At 37.9% G+C, this 24,837-nt stretch overlaps 1 protein-coding gene and 1 pseudogene across 2 annotated transcripts in view; one reads left to right on the top strand and one right to left on the bottom strand.

Moving 5' to 3' along the window:
- Positions 1-15,884, bottom strand: part of LOC308492329 (ribosome biogenesis protein NSA2 homolog) — a 21,542-nt pseudogene extending 5,658 nt beyond the window's left edge. Inside the window, exon 1 of the transcript in view lies at positions 15,870-15,884. The product of the transcript in view is annotated as a ribosome biogenesis protein NSA2 homolog (transcript). The remainder of the gene's footprint in view (positions 1-15,869) is intronic.
- A 222-nt stretch (positions 15,885-16,106) lies between these two features.
- Positions 16,107-20,474, top strand: SPATA19 (spermatogenesis associated 19; the record flags this gene model as incomplete). Its single annotated transcript, XM_081037205.1, has 6 exons — positions 16,107-16,184; positions 16,361-16,417; positions 16,912-17,004; positions 17,145-17,236; positions 20,049-20,126; positions 20,408-20,474. The coding sequence occupies 6 exons, from the start codon at positions 16,107-16,109 to the stop codon at positions 20,472-20,474; spliced, it is 465 nt and encodes a 154-aa protein (XP_080893331.1).
- Positions 20,475-24,837: the final 4,363 nt, after the last annotated feature.

The following is a 24,837-nucleotide window of genomic DNA, read 5'->3' as shown; positions in this document are numbered from 1 at the left end:
ATTACAATTTTAATAGTTTTTTCTTTCTTAAAATGTGTGTAAATATTTTTTGGCACCCTCTGTATAATTGCATAAAGAAAGAAGGAGGAGATTAAGGTATACTGGAACAAAATTTCTATAGTTTACCACAATTAAGTTAGTATTAATTTGAAGTAGAATGTGATTAATTAAGAAATACAGTGAAATACCTGGAGCCACCATTATGAAAATAACACAAAAATATAGTAAAAAAACCAAAAAAACAAAAACAAGAGGAATTAAATGTACACTAAAAATTACCTATTCAACACAAAATAAGACAGTAAGTAAAACCACAGGAATAAAAAACATGAGACATATAGGAAAAAAAATACCCAAATGGCAGATGTGGATTCAACCATATCAATAATAGCATTATATGTGAGTGAACTAAACAGTCTAATCACAAGGCAGAGATTGTTAGACTGGATTTTTAAAAAAGATCCTACCATATGCTACCTATAAGAGATGTAGTTTAGATTCAAAAACACAAGAGTTTGAATGTAAAAGGGTGAGAGATAATTAAGTTTGTAAACTTGCCACTATGCCCTGACATTGGCAGCACTGTACAAACAGCTTGATAAGGTATCATTACCTTGGTATATCAGTGTCTCACAGCTGTGATCATGTTGATGTGTGGTGGTGTCTTGCTGAGTGGCATTCATTACTGTGTGTTTTTGTGTGCTGTTGCGAGAGTGTCTGAGTTTGAATTAGAGCAACGAACAAACATTAAATTTCTTGTTAAACTTGTCAAGAGTGGAAGTGAAATCAGGGACATGTTCGTTCAAGTTTATGGGGATAATGCCATGAAAAAAACCAGCAGTGTATAATTGGATTAAACATTTTTCTTAGGGGAGAGAATGAGTCACTGATGAAGAGAGGTCAGGGTGGCCAGTAAAAAGCAGAACTGAGGAAAATATTGCAAAAATTCATCGAATTGTTTGTTAAAATCATTGGCTGACTGTGAGAATCATAGCAGACCAAGTAAATATTGATAGAGAAATATTTAGGAAAATTTTAACTGAAAATCTTGGCATAAGAAAGGTGTGTGCAAAAATCATTCCAAAGGAGTTCACAGATGAACAAAAGCAAAGGAGAGTCGAAGTTTGTCAAGACCTTTTGGAGAGGCAAGATGATGTTTTCGGCCATGACATTACTGGTGATGAAACATGGGTGTATCAATACGACCCTGAAACAAAGCGTCAAAGTGCCCAATGGAAGTCAGCCAACTCTCCATGACCAAAACAGTTCCATCAGTCCAAATCAAGAGTCAAAATGATGTTGATAACCTTTTTTGATATCAGAGAGATTATTCATTATGAGTTTGCACCAACTGGACAAACAGTTAACAAAGTTTACTATTTGGAAGTGCTAAGAAATCTGAGTGAAACAGTTAGATGAAAATGACCTAAACTTTTCGCCAACAATTCATGGCTCCTGCATCACGACAATGCACCAGCTCACACGGCACTGTCTGTGAGGAAGTCTTTTTTTTTTTTTTAATTTATTTATTGGGATGACAATTGTTAAATAACTGTATTGGAACACCCTACTTACACACCTGATCTGAACACCAGTTACTTTTTTCCTTACCTAAAGGAAATATTGAAAGGAAGACATTCAAGACATCAAGGGTAATATGATGACAGCTCTGATGGCCATTCCAGAAAAAGAGTTCCAAAATTGCTTTGAAGGCTGGACTAGGTGCTGGTGTTGGTACATAGCTTCCCTGAGGGGAGTTCTTTGAAGGTGATCATAGTGATATTCAGCAATGAGGTACGTAGCACTTTTTCTAGGATAAGTTTGTAAACTTAATTGCCAGACCTCATATGCCATAAAAACAACACTCATAAGGGAGCCGGAGTGGTTATATTAATACCACACCATGTAGATTTCAAGATTTATTACTAGGCATAAAAAGGGACATTTCATAATGATAAAAGGTAATTTACCAGAAAGATATAATAATTATAAATGTTTATGCATGAGACAAGAGAGTTCCTAAGTATATGAAACAATAATTGAGAGAATTAAAAGGAGAAATAATTCAAAAATTTGGAGATTTAAATACCTGATCTCAATAATTGATAGAAAAAAATAGATGTAAAGTCAGCAAGAATATAGAAAACTTGAACACTACCAACCAACTTGACCTACCTGATAATGACAGAACTCTCCAATTGATGACAGCAGAATACACATAATTTGTAAGTAACTTAAAATCTTCTCTAAGATGGATCATATGTTGTACCATAAAACAAGTCTAAATAAATTTAAAAGAATTAAAATAAGACAAAGTACATTCTCTGACCATAAATAATTAAATTAGAAATGAACAATGAGGGGAAATTTGGGAAACCTCCAAATATCTGAAAATTAGCAACATACTTCTAAATTACCCATGTGTAAAATAATAAGTCACAAAGGAAATTAGAACATATGCTGAAGTGAATCATATGAATATACAACTTATGGAATACAAGGGAAGCTATGCTTTGAAAAAAAATTGTATCTTTAGACATTGATATTAGAAAAGAAGAAATAAATTGATAATCTGTCTCCATCTTAATAAACTAGAAAAAATATAAAGAGCAATATAACCGCAAAACAAGCAAAAGGAAGGAAAAGACATGAAAAGACATGAAGAAATCAATGAAATATAATTGCAAAAATATAACAGGAAAAAAAATAGAGAAATTCAATGTAAACAAAAGTGGTCTTTGAAAATATTTTAAAAAGAAAAAAAGAAAAGCTTTAGCAAGGATGAGCAGAAAATAAGAGAGAAGACACAAATTACCAAAATCAGATTTGAAAGAAGGGACATCACCATTGACCCTACAGATATTAAAGTTTCGGTGGGAATACTATAAACAGCTTTATGCCAATAAATTAGACAACTTAAATAAAATTGATCTATAGTTTGAAAATAATGCTTATCAAAATTCCAGCAGAATTTAAAAAAAAAAAAAGACATTGGCAAGCTAATTCTAAAAAATTTTTTTTAAATTAAAGTTTATTGGGATAACAACTGTTAATAAAGTTACATAGATTTCAGGTGTACAATTCTGTAATACATCATCTATATATCACATTGTGTGTTCACCACCCAGAGTCAGTTCTCTTTCCATCACCGTATATTTGATCCTCTTTACCCTCATCTTAACACCTTACCCTCTGGTAACCACTAAACTATTGTCTGTGTCTATGAGTTTTTGTTTCTTCATTTGTTTGTCTTGTTCTTTTGTTGTTTTTAGTTTTATATACCACGTATCAGTGAAATCATATGGTTCTCTACTTTTTCTGTCTGACTGAGATCCAACCATGTTGTTGCAAATGGCACTATTTCATCTTTTCCTATGGCAGAATAGTATTCTATTGTGTATATATACCACAACTTCTTTATGCTTTAATCTACCGAAGGACACTTTGGTTGTTTCCATGTCTTGGCCACCGTAAATAAAGCTGCTATAAATATTGGAACACATATGTGTTTATGGATAAATGTTTTCAGATTTTTTTGGTAGATACCTAGGAGAGGGATTGCTGGGTCATATGATAATTCTACTCTTAATTTTTTGAGGAACCTCCACATTGCCCTTCATAGTGGCTGCACCATCATCAGAGAAATGCAAATAAAAACCACAATGAGATATCACCTCACACCAATTAGAATGGCTATCATCAACAAGACAAACTAATTCTAAAATTTACATGGAAATTTGAAGGACCTAGAATAGCCAGAAAACTTTTTAGGAAAAAAAGAAGAAGAAATTTATACTACCTGATCTGAAAGCTTAAAACAACAAAATCTAAAATAATAATTATCTAGACAATGTGGTAGTGTTGTAAAGATAAGCATATAGGTCAGTGGAAAAAATTAACATATTGAAGTAAACTCTCACAGTCAATTGAACTTTCAACAAAGGTATCAGTGTAATTCAGTGTGAAGAAAGAATAGCCTTTTCACAAATGATACTGGTATAACTATATATTTATATACAAAAATAAATATTCAGATCCTCAAGCTATACACACAAAAATAACTCAAAATGGATCAAAGGTGAGTTAAACTTATAAGAGTTATAAGAGTCATAACTTGTAAGAGTTAAACTTATAAAACTTCTGGGAAAAACAGGAAAAAATTTTTCATGACTTTGGAGTTCTTAGATATGATACCAAAGCATATCTCATTTTAAAAATATAGAATTTGACTTCATCAAAATTAAAATGTTTTCCTATCAAAAAAGGAAAACTATAAGAAAATGATAAGGAGATTTATAGATTGGAAAATATTGATAAATTGATAGAAGACTTGCATCAAAAATACATAGAGAACACTCACAACTTAATAACAAAAAAGACACACAATGTAATTAAAAAAACAAGATTTGAATAGATATTTCACCAACTAAAATATATGTAGCTAATAAGCACATGAAAAGATGCTCAAAATTATAAGTTATCAGGAAAATACAAATTGAAACCAAATGATATTCGTCTTTATGCACCAACTAGAATTGCTGTCATAAAAAAAGACAGACAATACAAGCATTGTGAGGATGGAGAAACTTGGAACTTTATACATTGCTGGTGGAAATGTAAAATGTTATAGCCTCTTTTGAAAAAAGTTTGACATTTCTTAAAAAGTTTAATATATACCAAATATTAAAAAAAAAAAAAAAACTATTACCAATCCTTTGCAATTTTTTTTTTTTAATGTAGAAGAGAAGGGAGTATATCCCAACTCATTCCATGAGGGCAACTGAGGCCAATATTACCCTGATACCAAAACCAGACAAGAATATCACAAGGAAATAAAACAGGCCAATATCTCTTACAGATACAGATATAAAATCCTCAACAAAAGACTAGCTAGTTGAATCAAGCAATATTTAAAAAGGATTATATACTATGAGATATCTCAAGAGTGCATGATGGTTTAAAATCTGAAAATCAAAATCTAATACACAACACTCAGAATGAAAAACAAAAACCACATTAACATCTCAATTTCAATTTGACAAAATCCAATGCTTTGGGTAAGAAAAACACTCAAAATCTAGACATAAGAAGTAAACTTCCTCAACCTGATAAAAGGTGTCTAAAAAAAACCCCTCATTTAACACTATACTTAATGATCAAAGAAAATGCTTTACTCCTAAAACCAGGAGCGAGAAAAGGTTGTCTGCTCTTTCCAGTTCTATTTAACAATGTATAGCCTGGGCAATTAGGCAAGAAAAAGACTTGAAAAGCATCTGGTTGGAAAGGGAAAAGAAAAATACTTCTATTTGCAGAAGACATTATCTTGTATGCAGGAAATTCTAAGAAAACCACTAAAGAACTATTACAATAACTGAGGTCAGTAAAGTTTAAGGAGGCAAGATTAATATTAAAAAATCTACTATACATCTATATACTAGAAATGACAAATTCACAATGAAATTAAGAAAATAATTCCATTTACAATAGCATCAAAGAGAATAAAATATGTATAAACTTAACAAATGAAGTGCAAAACTTATACATTGAAAACTATATAACTTTGTTGAAAGAAATTAAAGATTTTAGTAAATGTAAAAACACTCCATGTCCGTGAAATGGAAGACTTTATGTTGTGAAGATAACAATACTCTCCAAATTGATCAACAGATTCAATGCAATCCCTACCAAACTGCCAGCAGCTTTTTTTTCTTCCCTTCCCCCCACTCCGGTTCAAGCCATTGTTTACCAGTCTAGTTGTGTAGGATACAGCTCCCTGGCCCATGCTGATATTATGAGGCTTGCGCTGCCCCCCCCCCGCCCCCCCCCCCGCCGCCCGGCTGGGGCAGTTAGTTGCTAGTTGTCGGTTGGCTGCTCACAGCAGCTCACAGCAGCTCTTGCCAGCTGCTGGCCGCTCACGGCAGCCCAGCTCCAGGGAGAGCTGTTGTTCACAATCTTAGCTGTACAGGGCACAGCTCACTGGCCCATATGAGAATCAAACTGGTGACCTTGGCATTAGGAGCATGGCGCTCCAATAACCTGAGCCACTAGGCTAGCCCAGGTTATTTTCCTTTTTGCAGAAATTGACACACTGATCCTAAAATTCATATGGGAATGCAGAACCTACAACAGCCAAACAATCTTAATTAAGAGTAACAAGCTGGAGACTCACATTTCCCAATGCCAAAACATACTGCAAAGTTACAATAGTCAAAACAGTGTGGTATTGGCATAATGATGGGTACATACATCAATAAAATGAAATTAGCAACCCAGAAATAAACCCTTACATTTATGGTTAATTGGTTTTTGACAAGGGTGCCAAGACAATTCAATGGAGGAAGAAATTCTTTACAACAAATGGAGCTGGGACAACCGTATTCCACATGTAAAAGAATTAATTTGGACCCCCTACATCACACTATATACAAAAATTAACTAAAAAGAATAATAAACATGAACTTAAAAGCTACAGCTGTTAAACTCTTAGAAGAACACAGGAGTAAATCTTCATTACCATGGGTTAGGCAATGGTTTCTTAAATATGGCACCAAAATCACAAGTAACAAAAGTAACAATAGATAAATTGAACTTCATCAAAAGTCCAGTTCATAATTTTGTGTGATGAATGATGACTTCATTCATCATTTTGTCCTTCAAATTATACCATCAAGAAACTGAAAAGACAATCCACAGAATGAAAGAAAAATATTTGCTAATAATATATCTGATAAGACACTTGTACAGGGAATATATAAAGAACTCTTACAACTCAACAATAAAAAGATGAGCTGACATCATCAAAATTGGGCGAGAGGTGAGCCTCTGGAAATCTTCCCTGGAATGTAAAACAAATCAAACAGCTATAACTCCACAAAGGACTCTCTGCATAGCAGACAGGCAAGACGAAGAGGCTCACTACTGAATTCACCTAAAGGTGGACAAATTGCACACGCAGGGGAGGAGAGAAGGGAAAAGTGTGGAGACGGAGCCTCATGGCCACAGGACACAGACCTAGCTCAGAGCTCCAGCTCGCTGCATCCCGAACTACCCCAGCTATGGGAGAGGGAAGAACTCGGACAGCTAGGGCTCTGTTTATGGCCCACAGGACAGAGGGGACAGCATATAACACGGCTGAACCCAACGTTCACGGCAGAGACCTCGGAGCAAAGACTGAGGAAAGAAGGCTGAAAACGGTGGTTTAAGCCCTCACTGCCACAGAGAATGGAAGCCTTAGACACTGAGACTAGCTGTCCCCTCCTGACCCTCCCAGAGCTCGTTCCACTCCCACCTGCCCAGTGCTAGAAGCAGAACAGTATCAGTGTCAGATCAAAAGAACAGAATAATTGTAGTTCTGAGAACTGTGGTCCACAGACAGAGATTCGCAGCCCAACTAATTCTGGAAAAGGGGAGGGAGTCATGGAAGCAGGACCAGCTGTGGTGTTGCTCTGGGCCACCTCTCACAACCCACCCCGCACCTGTACGCACCTATCTGGGTGGATCTCTGCAGAAGAAAACAGAACTGATGAAACACACAGGCTCTGAATCTGGTGAAGGCAGAGCTTTGGAACTTCAAAAGATCTCCGCATCCCCACACGGATGGGGAGCCCTATGACCTAGGTGAACTGTTAACAGAGGAGAAGCCTGTCTTCCAGGGAATCCTCCCACTGTGCGAGAGGCAGAAATAGTGCAAAGAAAACATAACACTACAGCGTGAGAGAGAAAAAAAAAGGCTGCTGTTGGAGAGAAAATAAAACACTCTACCAACATGTACTGGAAAACAAAAGAAAGACCTCTTCCTACCAACCTGTTGCAGAAGCCACTCCTGTAGATGTCTAGGAAGAGAAATAATAAATCAGTAATTGCCATGAATAACCAAGGCAACAAGACAGCTCAGAAAGAAAATGAAAAGTCTCCAGAAAATGAATTTAAAGATATGGAAATATGTGACTTAAATGACAGAGAATTCAAGATTGCAGTTCTGAAAAAATTCAACAAGATGCAAGAACACACAGAAAGACAGTTTAATGAACTCAGAAACACAAAGAACAACATGAACATTTTACTAAAATTTCAAAAAAGAACCAAATGGAATTTCTAGAGATTAAGAAGTCAATAGAAGAAATGAAGAATGATAAAGCCAGCTTGGGTAGTAGAGTTGACCAGATGGAGGAAAGAATCAGTGACATCGAAGATAGAAACTGGGAAATGACACAGATAGAAGGAGAAAGAGACTTGAGACATAAAAGAAGTGAAAGAACTTTACAAGAACTTTCTGGCTCCATCAGAAAGAGCAATATAAGAATAATGAGCATACCAGAAGGGGAAGATACGGAGAAGGGAACAGAGAGTATACTCAATGAGAACTTCCCAAACTTGTGCAAAAAACTGGATCCTCGAATTCAAGAAGCAAATAAGAAACCTAATTACTGCAACCTCTTTGGTAAAACGTTCATGTTGTCCTTTGATTGTGTTTCTGAGGCCTTCTCCAAAGCACATTGTAATGAAGCTGTCAAAAATTAATGACAAAGAAAGAATCCTCAAGGCAGCCAGGGAAAAGAAGATGGTAACCTATAAAGGAAAGCCCATTAGATTATCATCAGATTGTTCAGCAGAAACTCTACAAGCCAGGAGGGAGTGGAACCAAATATTAAAACTATTGAAAGAGAAAAATTATGAGCCAAGAATAATATACCCAGCAAACATATCCTTTAGATATGAAGGAGGAATAAAGATTTTTCCAGACATACTGAAGCTAATGGAATTTTCTAATACACGACCTGCACTACAAGAAATACTAAAGGAAGGTATCTGACCACCAACACAAGGAACAATTTGTGGCAATCAAAACATAAAAAAGGGGAGAGTAAAGGTCTGAACCAAACATGGGAATGGAGAAAGTAAGCATGCTGAAGAAAATAAAATACTCTAAATATCAAATTTTCTTTTACATAAACAATGGTAACTGCTCAAACTAAATTCCAGAACGGAAATATGTACTGTAATTAAAAAAGAAATGGAGGGAAACATCATAGAATACCACCATACAGAAATAATAGACAATAAGAAAAAGGCAATGGAGACAATGGAGACACCATCTTACAAGAAAACTAAAGACAGAATGATAAGAAATCCTCACATATCAATAATCGCCCTAAATGTAGATGGACTGAACTCACCAATACAAAGGCACAGAGTAGCAGATTGGATCAAAAAAGTAAACCCAATCATGTGTTGTGTCCAAGAGACACATCTCAGATACAAGACAAGCACAGACTCGAGTAAAAGGGTGGAAATTGATATTCCAAGAAAATAGTATGCAGAGAAAATCATGTGTATTCATACTGATATCACATGAAACAGACTTCAGGGTGAAAAAGGTAACAAAGGACAATGATGCATATTTCATAATGGTAAAGGGGACTATACAACAAGAAGACATAACAGTCATCAATATATATGCCCCCAATCAGGGAGCACCGAAATGTACCAAGCAACTACTAACAGAACTAAAGGGAGAAATTGAACAAAAGTCAATTATACTAGGGGACCTAAATACATCATTGACAGCTATGGATAGATCATCCAAACAGAAAATAAATAACAAAATAACAGCCCTAAATGACACATTAGATGAAATGGACATAATTGACATATAGAGAGCACTTCATCCTAAAACATCAGACTATACATTTTTATTCTAGTGTATATGGAACATTCTCAAGGACAGACCATATATTGGGACATAAAACTAGCCTCAGCAAATTTAAGAATACTGAAATTCTACCAAGAATATTCTGATCACAAGGCTTTGAAATTAGATATCAACTGCAAAAAGAAAGTGTGAAAAACCACAAATACATGGAGATTAAACAATATACTCTTAAAGAACGACCGGGTCAAAGAAGTTAGAGGAGCAATCAAAAGATACATAGAAACAAATGAGAATGAAAATACGTCCCACCAAAATTTTTGGGATGCAGCAAAAGCAGTTTTAAGAGGGAAATTTATATCATTACAGGCCTATCTCAAAAAAACAAACAAAAAAAATCCCAAATAAATAACCTCATGTTACACCTTAAAGAACTAGAAAAAGAAGAACAAAATGAAGACCAAGGTCAGAAGAAAGGAAATAATAAAAATCAGAACATGAGTAAATGAAACAGAGAACAAAAAGACAATAGAAAAAATTAATGTGACAAAGAGCTGGTTCTTTGAAAAGATTAACAAAATTGACAAACACTTGGCTAGACTCACTAAGATAAAAAGAGAGAAGACACTAATTAACAAAATCAGAAATGAAAAAAGGGATGTTATCACGGACACCACAGAAATACAATGGATCATCCAAGAATACTACGAAGGACTATATGCCACCAAATTCAATAACCTAGAAGATATGAACAAGTTCTTAGAAACATATAGCCTCCCTAGACTGAACCATGAAGAACTGGAAAATCTAAACAGACCAATCACCAGTAAGGAAATTGAATCAGTCATCCAAAACCTTCCCAAAAGCAAAAGTCTGGGATCAGATGGCTACACTTGTGAATTCTACCAAGCCTTCAAAGGGGATCTAATACAAATCCTGCTCAAACTCTTGCAAAAAATTGAAGAAGAGACAGTATTCCCTAACTCATTTTATGAGGCCAACATTACCCTGATACCAAAACCTGGTAAGGACAACACAAAAAAAGAACACTACAGACCAATATCTCTGATGAATACAGATGCAAAAATCCTAAACAAAATTCTAGCAAATCGAATATAAGAATGCATTAAAAAGATTATACATCACGACCAAGTGGGGTTCATTCCCAGGGGCACAAGGATGGTTCAACATCCGCAAATCCATCCATGTGATACATCACATAAACAAAATAAAAGACAAAAATCATATGATTCTATCAATTGATGCAGGAAAAGCATTTGAAAAGATACAACATCCATTAATAATTAAAACACTTAATAAAAACACAATAAAATACTTAATAAAATAGGTATAGAAGGAAAATACTTTAACATAATAAAGGCCGTATATGACAAACCCTCAGCTAATCTCATAATTAACGGTGAAAAACTGAAGCCCTTTGCTCTATGTTCAGGAACACGACAGGGCTGTTCCCTATCACCTCTGCTATTCAACATAGAGATGGAACTCCTTGTCAGAGCAATCAGGAAAGAGAAAGAAATAAAAGGCATCCAAATTGGGAATGAAGAAGTTAAATTATCACTCTTTGCAGATGACATGGTGCTATATATAGAAAACCCTAAGGACTCCATCAAAAAGCTATTAGAAACAATCAACGAATACAGGAAAGTTGCTGGCTACAAAATCAATGTACAAAAGTCCGTTGCATTCCTATATACTAACAATGAAATCTCAGAAAAGGAAATACAAAAAACAATGCCTTTGCAAAAACAATAAAATACTTAGGAATAAACTTAACCAAGGATGTGAAAGACCTACATGCTGAAAACTATAAGACATTTTTAAAAGAAATTAAAGAAGACACAAAGAAATGGAAAGACATTCCGTGCTCATGGATTGGAAGAATCAACATAGTTAAAATGGCTATATTACCCAAAGCAATATACAGATTTAATGCAATCCCCATCAAAATCCCAATGGCATTTTTTAAAGAAATAGAAGAAAAAAATCATCAGATTTGTTTGGAACCACAAAAGACCCCGAATAGCCAAAGCAATCTTTAAAAACAAGGAACAATGCTGGAGATATCACACTCCCTGACTTTAGCTTGTATACAGGGCAACAATAATCAAAACAACATGGAACTGGCAGAAAAACAGACACATAGACCAATGGAATAGAATTGAGAACCCAGAAATAAAACCTCATAACTATGGACAGATAAATTTTGACAAAGAAGCAAAAACATGCAATGGAGAAAAGACAGCCTCTTCAATCAATGGTGCTGGCAGAATTGGAAAGCCCCGTGCAAAAGAATGAAACTGGACTGCTATCTGTCACCATGTACCAAAATTAATTCAAAATGAATCAAGGTTTAAGCATAAGACCTGAAACAATAAACTGCATAGAAGAAAAAGTAGGTGCTAAACTTATGGACCTTGGGTTCAAAGAGCATTTTATGAATTTGACTCCAAAGGCAAGGGAAGTAAAAGCTAAAATAAATGAATGGGACTATATCAAGCTTAAAAGCTTCTGCACAGCAAAATAAACCATTAACAAAATAAAGAGACAAACAACTGAATGGGAGAAGTTTTTTGCAAACAGTGCCTCCGATAAGAGGCTAATATCCAAAATATACAAGGAACTCATGAAACTCAACAACAGAAAAAGAACCCGATTGAAAAATGGGCAGAGAACCTGAAGAGACATTTCTCTAAGGAGGACATACCAATGGCAAATAGACATATGAAAAAACACTCAATATTACTAATCATCAGAGAAATGCAAATAAAAACCACAATGAGATATCACCTCACCCCAGTCAGAATGGCTATCATCAACAAGACAAATAGTAAACAGTGTTGGGGAGGCTGTGGAGAGAAAAGAACCCTCATACACTGTTGGTGGGAATGCAGACTGGTGCAGCCGCTATGGAAGGCAGTATGGAGGTTCCTCAAAAAATTACGAATAGAATTACCATATGACCCAGCAATCCCTCTCCTGGGTATCTACCCAAAAAATCTGAAAACATTTAGCCATAAAGACACGTGTGCTCCAATGTTCATTGCAGCTTTATTTACGGTGGCCAAGACATGGAAACAACCAAAATGTTCTTCGATAGATGAATGGATAAAGAAGTTGTAGTATATATACACAATGGAATACTATTCGGCAATAAAGAAAAATGAAATAGGACCATTTGTGACAACATGGATGGATCTTGAGATTATAATGCTAAGCGAAATAAGTCAGACAGAAAAAGAAGAGAACCATATGATTTCATTGATATGTGGTATATGAACCAAAACAACAAAAGAACAAGACAAACAAATGAGAAACAAAAACTCATAGACACAGATAATAATTTAGTGGTTACCAGAGGGTAAGAGGGGAGGGAAGGTGGTAGATGAGGGTAAATGGGATGAAATATATGGTGATGGAAGGAGAACTGACTCTGGGTCGTGAACACAAAATGTGATTTATAGATGATGTAATACAGAATTGTACACCTGAAATCTATGTAGCTTTGCTAACAATTGTCATCCCAATAAACTTTAATTGCAAAAAACAATACAAAGACAAATAATCCAATTATAAAATGGCAAAATATTTGAGTAGACATGTCTCCAAAGAAGATGTACAAACGGCCTATAAGCACATAAGATGCTCAGCATGATTAACCAGTAGGGGATACAAATAAAAAACACAATCAGATCCTACTTCATTCTCACTAAAATGGGTAAAATCAGAATGACAGATAATCACAATGTTGGCAAATATGTGGAGAAATTGGAACTCACACATCTATAGTGCAAATGTGAAATGGTGCTACCATTTAGAAAACGTTTTGATAGTTCCTCAAAAATAGAGTTACTCAGACACTTATCATTAATTATAATATAACTCAGATACTTATTAATTAATTAAAGAAAATTATAATAATTTTAATTAATTAATTAGAAATTAATTGTAGCAAATTATAATAATTATAGCTATTAGAATATAACTCATTAAATATAATGTAACTCATTAATTATAATATAACTCAGATACTTATCATTAATTAATTAAAGCAAATTAAGCTATTCTTTGTTACCACTATATCTCCACTCTCCTGGTTAAACATTAAAAGAGTGACAATAACAAGTGTTGATAAGAATATGGAGCAACTGTTACTTTCCTACCTTGCTTATGGGCAGTAGTTGGTATAAGCACCTTGTAATGGTCTTTCGTATAAACAAATACTAAGTATATGTAAGGCTTATGACTTAGAAATTCCACTCCTTTGGTATGTCCATACTCAGAAGATTTAGTGCTTATGTCAAACAAAAGATAGGTATAAGGATATTTATAGCAACATTATCTTAGAAAGCATCAAACCAGAGATAACACAAATGCCCATCAATAGTAAATTTGATAAATAATGTGTGTTATAGTAATAAAATGAAATACTAGGCAAAATTTATCTATGGTGATAGAAGTTAAAATGCTGGTCATCTTGTGGGAGAATTTTGACTGGGAGCCTGCTGGGATACTGGAAATATTCTATATCGTGATCTGGGTGGTGATTAAACACACATATGTGTGTGTGCTTAAACATTTTTTTCTGATACATTACATGTATTTGTAAATTTTACTGTATGCATTTCATAACTTAGTAATAAAAAAGTGAGAATAGATTTATGTATCTGTTCATTTTGGAAACATGAATGCAGGATGAATAACCTAGACATTTATAAAAATGTTGCTTCTGAAGTAAGAACAAGGTTGAAGAGCTAGGGGAGGACATGGAAATTCCCTGAGTATATATTTTCATGTAGTTTTAACTTTTGAATCATATTTATGTTTTCAATATTCAAAAAATAAAATTGCATCAATAAGAATGGAAACATAATTTTTATGGGATGGTGGCAGAAACAGAGGTGTTGGTAAGTAATTTCATCTTCTATTTTACAATTTCTAGTCTCCCTTGGAGTTAGGTTGGAGTCATATAATTAGTATTGGACAAAATGCTTTAAGAAGGCGGATTTGGTTTGAAAGCCCATTTTAAAGAGCTGATTTTAATCCTCTAGGTATTCTCTTTCCTTGAATTAATCATGGAAGTTCACATCCTGAGACTATGGGGACACAGGGTGGAATTCTTCCTGGATCTCTAAGTCACAACATGGAGGACAACTACCCTGAAGAATTACTCAAGTTGTATTGGAGTTTTTGAGAATGAGAAATAAACCTTTTTGATTTTGGAACCTGTTTTTTGCCTCAGCATAAGAGCATATTCCGCAAATATAAACGCAAATTTGAGGTGATTTGTTGAGAGTGAAGAGACATAGTGGTTGTATTAAGGGAATTGAGGAGAATGAGACCAAGGTTTTCAAGACTCTCTAGAAAAATGAGAATGAGACCATCTATAGAATATTAGAGCTAGAAGAAAACTAGGGACATGACTATTCTTTTCATTTTGAAAACAGAAATTAGGACCAGAGAGACTAATCATTAGCCTTAACCCAATCATTGGCTTAAGGTCACATAAAAAGTTAGAGGTAGAGACAGGATTACAATCTGGGATTCTGAGACCTTGAGAATAGTCTCAGGGTTAGGCTACAAATACTTTTGAGAGCAGCTAAACATTTGATTAGGGTCCTTTAGGCTATTCTGAACTTTCCTCAGTTTCCTGATGCAGTTTCTAGATTGGAATAGCAGCCATCTGAGCCCCTATCAATTTTTTTGACCTCAAATTTGAAGTCGCAACACAATCCCTATTTCATTTCCACCTTACTGTCCTTCTACCTATGCACTCCACTATATGTGACTTGAAATAATTAGAAAATATCTATTATAAGAATTGGTATTTTAACTTTTTACTTTATACCTCTTATCTTTCATGATTTGAATCACTTATATAAACTAAGTGACAAAAAAAAATGTCCTTGTTGAGAATTATTCTTTCCCATCTTTAATGTTCTTTTTGGTGAATAAGCTCCTTTTCCCCCTATATATAAGGAATAAGAAATGCCTGTGGCCTTGTTTGAATGAATGTCTAGAGGGCCCAGCTCATTTTGTTAGAAACTTATTTTTTTGCTTCATAAAATCTCTTTCTATTTCAACATTGTCAAGACTGGGTGACCAGCCATAAGCTCCTCCCTACCATCTCTATCTATAGTTTGGGTAACTTCACCCTTGTATCTTCCTCAGGCTCATATTGGCTACATCTTATCCTTACCTCCCTTTGCCCCATCTCCATTTCTGAGCTATGGCATCAGTAAAGCTGATTACTTCATGACCTCTCTTTTCCAACTCCTCTCTCACCCTGGAGATTAAAGGAGGTCATTGTTACATCATCATTGGCCAGCCAATCAGGTGAGTACCTCCCTTCAATGACCTTCTTGTTCTAGAGGGGTTCTCAGGCATCTTCAATGGAAGGAGGGAGTCAATAATAAGGCCTGGCATAAGTTTAAAAATGATAATTACGACATGGATTGTGTATATTCTCTCCCGGAAAGGTGTAGGGTTCCCCTTCCCACCAAAAACCAGTTCGGTAAGTGAAGTTGGTAGTAGCCATGTAGAATTGTTTCTCATGTATCTTCTCTCTTTTGAGCCCCCTGCTGACATTCTAGAGAGAAGACCTTACAATGTGTAACTATGGATAAGAATGGAGGCGGGGAGCTGGGCTTCTAGGTATTTCGAAGGCATCAACTTACCAATTTGTTGCAGGATATTGAAGTTGTGGAAAGCGAGGCTGTGTCTGTAGTACAACACTGGTTGAAAAAAGTGAGTATGATTCCTTTACAGTTCAGGTTACCCAAAATTGTAGAGAATTGGCCTCAGTTGGTATAGGGATCTGGAGTTCTCTTTCCCTAGAATCGGAAACTCAAGTTCATTGCCAAATACCCTGCCGATAGTTGTGTCTAATTCACCAGATATACTAGAGGATTCTGGGGCTTGTGTCCTTGTAATAGATGCATTGGAATCACCAGTAGCCCTACCCAGTATCTCAAGCATACTGGATGCAGGGTTTCAGATGTGCCGCCCAGCTACAGTATGTCTCAGGAATAAGACCAAGGACTTAGTGAGCTCCCTGGAAGCCCATGGGAAGCTAGCAATAGGCTCAATTATTGCCAAGACTGTGAGATACAGAGTGTGTATGTGTGGACATGTGGCATGTGTGTTGTGATGGAGAGGAAGAAAAGGGAAAAGGAAAAAGAGGAAGAATTGGGGATCAGATATTGAGTGACACTTTCAGAGGGAAATTATTCACCTTTAAGACCGAAGAAGAGGCTTCCCAGCATATAAAGGAGAAGATGTCCACCACCAACCCTCCTACCTATGGCCAAGATGTGCATGTGACCAGAGATGTGGTAATTGAGTTTGAGACAACTATCCTGGGGGAATGCGGGGTGGTTGGGTGAGTGGTTGGAGCTTGTCCAGGCTCGGCTCTGCCCTAGCCATGGAATCCTTGCTGGGGAGTAATCACGTGGACCCTACCTGAATTTCCTAGGTGAGGCACCATCTCTCAAAGTCTGATTTGTTAGCAAACCAGAGCCAAGAGGTCCTGGAGGAAAGAACAAGAATCCAGTTCATAAGATGGAGGTAAAGCAAGTCTCATTTTTCCTGAGCTAAGTTTTAGGGAGAGAGAAGAAAGGGCACAAAATCCCCTCATCAGGCTCCCTGGCCAACACAAACCCACAGCCTTTCTTCTCTAGAGACTCCTGTGATTGAGAAAGTTTTCAGCCTTACTTTGGGGTCTTAAGGAAATATCTTTGCTATCTTGAAAGTCCAGCTCATTCCTAAGTTTTAAAATGACTTGAGATGTTGGAAAACTAAGCTTGCTCACCATTTCTTAAATGCTTCTGAATAAATTTCAGGCTTTTGTTATTTTTAGCAGTTGATTTGTTCAGAAGTGGCTGCACTTTAAAGAGCTAAAAGAAAATAAGCTTTTAAAATGCAAAAGCCAAAGCCCTCATCTGCAACTGAGGTGAGAGGAGGTTTCTCAGTGCCAGAGGCTAGAACTCTGTGCTCAGCATTCTGGTGGCTCTGCCAGCTTCCCACTGTGCCTGCAGAAGCATAGACCATCCACATCCTGGCTCTGAAGTTGCTAACTCAAGGTGGAGAGAGCTGGGCCTGATCTGGCTCACTCCTTCAGCATAAGCTTCCCTATTTCCTTTCTGGCACTTGTGCTCACTTGGGGTTACTTTTTCCCAGTAGAACTGTGGGATTAAGCTGTGAAGGAGCCCTCCCTCATCTCTATATGTTCCTTCATGTGCTTTTTCCATGCTTCCATCTCTAGCCTTGCTCTTTTTTATGAAGGAGGATATATTTCTCAAGAAATGTATTTTTGTTTCAGGACATCTAATTTTCAGGTATTTACCCCTTCCAGTGACATTAGCACTTTAAATAGGGATTCAAATGTTCAGTAACTACATAATAGGAAGGGGATTTGGTACATACATGGGAGAAGACTTTTAGGATGTGAAACCTTCCAAAGTCCCTAAAACCATAAATGTTGTTGATTTTAATCCATCCACAGCCCTACACATGGGAGGCTTGTCCATGCCTGGCATGGCTGCACTATAGAACTCTAAATGTTACAGTTCCTTGGTTTGGATAATATGCATCTCATCTTCCATTACGTTTTAAATCTTAGCTGTGTGGCATCACTAGGTTAAAGCTTTAGAGCCCTGCCACGGGAATCACAGTCAATTATCTCTATATAATTTTTCCCCTCTGGATTTCTATGGAGATTTTAAACCAATAAGCTCTGCCTGGTTCCCCCTACAGTCTACTGGTTTTCGCATTCTCCTATTAGCATCAGTAAGTGTGTAGTCAGGGAATACATACCCCTTTATGAAGCATCATTGGATACTCCTTTATTTGTAGATGTGTTCTGACCATCTGATGTTTGCTAGGCCCTCTGGAAGGGAGTGAAAAGAATAATCAGAGTCCCCAATCTCAAACAGATGAAACTTAACTAGGTGAAGAAAGTGTGCAAATGTTAAAGACAATGTTCCAAGAAGGCCTGAGGAGTATCGACAAAAGCATAGCTTGCGAGACTCAGGTTGCTCCTGTCCTAGGCATAGGTGCTGGGTACTCAAAAAGATTTCCAGCAGGACGTGTGCTTGGATTGACCCATGAACTGAGCAGGACCTAAATAAACAGGAGTGGGAGTGGGCCTCTCACAGATGCAAGAGCCTTGGCAACTTGGCCAATCTGGTCTGGACTCCAGGGCCCAGTGCTGTGGCCTCTTCTTCCCTGAGGCCTCCCCCTTTCTGCCTCTGTTGGGGGTAATCTCTCTCCTCTGGAATCCCTTCATTTTTCTTATATCTCTTTGGGCACAGACCCAGCTCGTCCTGCTGTGAACAATATTCATGAGTACACCTATACCCCCAGACAGTATTAACACTGTCTTCACATTAAAAGTCATGAAGCACCTAGAACAAGGCATTATCCAGAGAAGGCAGTTTCAATAGACACAGAAATGGGGGATTCAGTGGACAGACTGATTTCATTAGAGTGGAGGGTTTGTGAGGGGAGGAGGGGAATATGGAATTGGGAAGGACAGGAAGGGGACCATAGAGAGGAAGGCAAATCCAGCAGGGTGTAATAAAAACAACAGTATCAATGAGCTTCTTTGTGACAGATGTTTCTAAAAGTATCTCTAAACCATAGTGAATATGGCACAATGCTGATCATAAAGAGCTGATAACAAAGTTGGAGAGGAATTCAGAAGGAGTGAATTTCATGCCTTCCAAGACCACTGGCCTGCTGTATAACTCTTTAGTAAAGGCACTTAACCTCTCAATTCTCCTTAGGATCATTTGCCCAGGATTATTGGGTGGCTCAGTGGTACTTCGTTAGTAAAAAGAACACTTTGAGTTCCTGATACCGTGTTTCCCTGAAAATAAGACCTAGCTGGGCAATCAGCTCTAATACATCTTTTGGAGCAAAAATTAATATAAGACCCAGTCTTATTTTACTATAATAAGTATATTATATTATATTATATTATATTATATTATATTATATTATATTATATTATACCCGGTCTTATAGTAAAATAAGACCAGGTCTTTAATATAATATAATAATATAATATAATATAATATAATATAACATACATAACATAACATAATATAATATAATATATGCCCAGTCGTATATAATATAATATAAAATGGGGTCTTATGTTAATTTTTGCTCCAAAGGATGCATTAGAGCTGATTGTCCAGCTAGGTCTTATTTTCGGGGAAACACGGTACTAGAAAGGTCAAGGACCAGCTCAAAAGTTCGTGGTGATAGGGTTGGAACTATCATTCATATGATTGCAACACTAGCAGTTTCATGATGCCTAGTGAAATAAAACAACAAAACTCAGGAGTCCCAGGGTTTGAATGGTGTTTTGCAGCCACACCCGTATCTTCCAAGTGCCAAGTGAGGTGAGAGAAGAGGTTATGCGTGATAGAATAGAGCAGGTGAGACGAAGGTAAGCCACTGGGACAAGTCTATTTGCATTCCTAACTGGGGGCAGGTGCGATGGGGGTGGCAGCTGGCCTTACTTCTGACGGTCTCCCTTGGCTCCAGCTCAAACCGAGGCCTGGCCAAGCCTGGCACCCCTCTGGGCTGACTGCTTCTTCGTAAGACTCTACTCCTAAGCCCAGATGGGATGATGGCCCAGGCAGGGGCTGCATGCCCCACCCCAGCCTGGGCTGTGGTCTGGGTGGGCTCTGCCATCTTGTAGTCATCCCTCTTCTCTGTCCCCTGCAGCTTATGCCATTTAACAGATGAATCATCTCAGGAGCTTCACAGCAGAAATTCCCACTCAGACTGTTGAGAGAACTGACAGGTGAGGAGCCGGGCAGAGCAGACGGCTATCCTGGGCAGGAAGACTGTGCACTGCGGCAGGGGCTTGATAGTCAGGTTTAGCCTTTCCCTCTCGGTGAGGGCCTGCACTTGGCCCCAATGCAGGTGGGGGAGGAGGCAGCTGCTTTAGGCTCCCGCAGTGCCGCTCATAAGTTTCTGGAAGGACTTGCCGTGGTTCAGATTGGCCTCTCTGACTCTCCTAACTGTGATGTCAGACCAGTGCTTTTCAATGGTGTGCAGGCCTGGGGACACTTGAGTGTCTGATTTTAGGCCATCGTTGGGCCTGCAGCTCTGCATTTCTGATGCTCCCAGGCAATGCTGCTGCTGGTCTGCTGACCCCATTTTGAACCACAAGATCACAAGGCACTGTAGTCAGGAGCGAGGGCACATAAGTTTTGGCCCTACCACCAAAACATGTGACTTTGGGTCACATGACCCCTTGGCCTGCACTTGGTAGCAGTGGTAATAACAGTGGCTATTTATGTGGCTCTAGAAGGTGGAAGGTCAATGACAGGCGATACAACTATAGGAGCCATCCATTTAGGAAATAGTTACTGCATCCCTGCAAGGCATGAAAGACCATACTGGCTGTCATGGGTGGCTGAAGGAGTGATTTAGACACAGCTGACCCCCAACAAGCTTAAAGGAGGGCCACAGAGATGCACAAGGCACTTTGTGAAGATGTCTCCTCTGACCCAAAACAACCTTAATAGGAGGCATTGTTTATGCCCATTATGCAGATGCCAGCCACGCCTTGGGAGCAGATGCTGGGTTCCAGTCCAGGTCCACCATGGGAGAGTTGCGTTATGCCTCTGTGCCTCAGTTTCCTAAGGCTTAAGAACACTGCCTTGAGGACGGTGGTACGCAGCATGTGCTAAATGCCATGTCAATGGTTTGCTAATACTAACTGAGATGAAGAATCTGAGTGCTTGCAGGGGTTTCTGAAGTTTGCAACATCAGAGCCAGGCTTCAATCCCAGCTCTGACACACCACCACTCTCTCCTCCCATGAGTTTTTCTGCTCTCTGTATCCAGCTCTATGAAGGAGGAACCATTGCCAACCCTGACTTTTATCATTCCATATTTCTGTGAAGCGCCCCATGGGCATTTCTCTGCTTCCCAGGTTGATACCCTTCATGGTCAAGGAGCATCCTATGTAAGAAAAATGTACCCCCCACCACCTTTAACCTGAGGAGCAACCACACCTGGCCAGACAGAATCCAGCGGGTGAGCCCTTCCTTGTGACAATGGCAACACTGGAATATTCTCCATGATTTCCTAGTAAAGAGACATGCTATTTAACCACCACCTTGGCCTCTGGTATTAATGCTTTGCTGTTCATTTGTTTATTCATCAGACCTCCTGGTTGCCTCTGGAGACATATCGATTGTAGCCTGTGGTGAGACAGATAAGAGGCTACCACAGCCCTGCATGATGCAGGCCATGCTGGGTGCTCCTGGAACTGTAGGAACGGAGCTGGTGAGGGCTGGGGTGGGCCAGGGCAGGAGGATTTCTGAGGGAAGTGTGGCTTGTATGTTTCACTCGATTATTTATCTCATCTTTATTTTTTCCTTCTCCAGCACTCTTCCTTGCTTTGTAGAGATCCAAGTGTCTGACCTATATCCTTTTTCCTCTCTCTGAAGAACTTTTTTTTTTTTAATAAGATTTTATTGGGGAAGGGGAACAGGACTTTATTGGGGAACAGTGTGTACTTCCAGGTCTTTTTCCAAGTTAACTTGTTGTCCTTTCAATCTTAGTTGTGGTGAGCTCAGCTCAGCTCCAGGTCCAGTTGCCATTGTCAGTTGCAGGGGGCACAGCCCACCATCCCTTGTGGGTGTTGATTAGTCGAACTGTCAACCTTGTGGTTGAGAGCCCACTGGCCCACGTGGGAATCAAACCGGCAGCCTTCGGAGTTAGGAGCACGGAGCTCCAACCGCCTGAGCCACCGGGCCGGCCCTCTCTGAAGAACTTTTAACATTTCTTGCAAGGCCGGTCTACTGGTGACAAATTTCCTTTGATTTTTGTTAGTTTAAGAAACTATTTCTACTTTACTTTTGAAGGACAATTTTGAAGGATACAGAATTCTAGGGTTTTTTTTTTTTTTTTCTTTCAACACTGAATATTTCACTCCACTCACTTTTTGCTTGCACAGTTTCTAAAGGGAAGTTAAATGTAATTTTTATCTGTACTCTTTTCTGGGTAAGATTCCTATTCCCCTTTGGCTTTCAAAAAATTGTTTTCTTCATCTTTGACTTTTTGCCGTTTGAATATAACATGCCTAGGTGTAGATTTTTTGGTATTTACCCTGCTTGGTGTTCTGAGCTTCCTGGATCTATTGTTTGGGGTCTGTCATTAGTTTTGGAAAATTCCCAACTATTATTACTTCAAATATTTTTTTGTTGTTGTTCCTTTTATTTTTCTCCTTCTGGTATTCCCATTATGTATATGTCAAACCTTTTGTAATTGTCCCACCTTTTTTGGATATTCTGTTTCAGGTATTCTTGCATTTCACTTCTTTTTTTTTTGCTTTTCAGTTTGGGAAATTTCTATTGGCATTTCTTATAACTCACTGATTTTTTTTTTTCAGCTGTGTCTAGTCTAAAGATGAGCCCATCAAAGGCATTTTTCATTTTTATTACAGCGTTCTTTATTTCTGGCATTTCCTGTTGATTTTTTTCTTAGAGTTTCCATCTTTTTGCTTACATTGTCCATCTGTTCTTGCATATTGTCCACTTTTTCCATTAGAGGGCTTTGGAATGTTACTCATAATTGTTTAAAATTCCCAGTCTGATAATTCAAACATGTCTGCCACATGTGACTCTGATTCTGATGTTTGTTCTGCCTCTTCAGACTGTATTTTTTTACCTTTTTATCATGCCTTGTAATTTTTTGTTGAAAGCCATATATGATATATGAGGTAAAGGAACAGAGATAGATAGGCCTTTGGTTTGAAGTTTTATTTTTGTCTGCTTAGGAGTTAAGCTATGTTTATTCTTTCCAGTAGCTGAGATTTCAGGGGTCAAAATTTTCTCTGGTGTCCTTGTTTTCATCTCCCCTGTTGTTTCTGGGTTTCCTAGAGACTTCTCCCAGGGTCTGAGGTTTGCTATTCTTCCAGTTGTAATCCTCTGTTATTATACAGAAGCCCTATTGATGTGGTAGTGAAATGTAAGGGAAGACAGAGAAATGTCCTAAAATCCTCTGAGTAGGTCTCAGTCTCTTACTGAGCCTGTGCCCTTGGACTGTGACCTTCACAAGTGCTTCTCAGATTTCCCCCTTCCCTCTATTCACCCCTCAAGAGAGACAAGGAGTCTAGAGGGGGTTGGAGTTGGATGTTTTCCTTTCCCCTTTGGGTAGGCTCTGGCAAGAATGTTCTGTGAAGGTAGGCCTTTCTTAAGGAGAACAGACATACTCAAAATGGTTATTTTCCTCTCCCCTTGCTGGAAGTGGGGGTGGGCAGGTAGATTTTTCTCTGATCTTCACTGTGAGAACCCGTTAGGACTACTGGAAGTAAAAGTCAGGATGTGTGATGGCTCCCTTAAGACTGGGCCCCTGTCTTCTTAACTCAAGCTTGTCCACATTGAGCTATCAGCAACTTATCAATCAGTTCAAGCTTTCCTACCCTGGCACTGGTTTCCTGGAGGTTTCTGCACCTGGGCTTCTTCTCTGACACGTTGTGATTTTGGTACTCACTTGTCTGTTTATCCAATGTTCAGGTAAGCCGTTCACTCTGTGAAATTGGTTCTCTGATGATCTAGGAAAAGTTGTTGTTTTCAGTTTGTTCAGCTATTTTTCTATTGTGAGGATGGGAGCGACAACTTCCAAGCTCTACATATCTGACTGGAAACCGCAAGTTTCATTCAAGTATTTGAGTATACACTAGAATAACAGCTAATGTTTACTGATCACTTACTGCATACTAAGCACTTCATCTAAACAGTCCTTTGATGACGACACTACCATTATTAGAGAGGAGACAATGTAAGACCAAGGAGATTAAGTACCTTCACCAGAGTGACAGAGGAGTGTCAGAACCTGGCCTGCCTGGCCTTCTGGCTCCCAAGCCTCGTTTCTCAACCACTTTGTTATACTCTGTGTGGACCTGGGCTAAGCCTGGGGAATGTGGCAATAAGACCCACCTTATCCCTGCCTTGGTGGAACTTTCATTTTGACAGATGAGACAAATTTTAAATGAACTAATTATTTATTAGTCACAATTTTCACAACTACTGTAAAAGAGACATACTATGTAGAATGGGAACTTGCCCTAATCAGAGAAAATATCTGAGATTTATTTTTGATTATTTAAAAATTATTATCCTCATTTTACAGATAAAG

Source organism: Rhinolophus hipposideros (genome assembly GCF_964194185.1).
Source record: "Rhinolophus hipposideros genome assembly, chromosome: 24".
Classification (NCBI taxonomy): domain Eukaryota; kingdom Metazoa; phylum Chordata; class Mammalia; order Chiroptera; family Rhinolophidae; genus Rhinolophus; species Rhinolophus hipposideros.
Note: the sequence above shows the minus strand (reverse complement) of the source record. Positions and strands in the feature narration are given on the sequence as shown.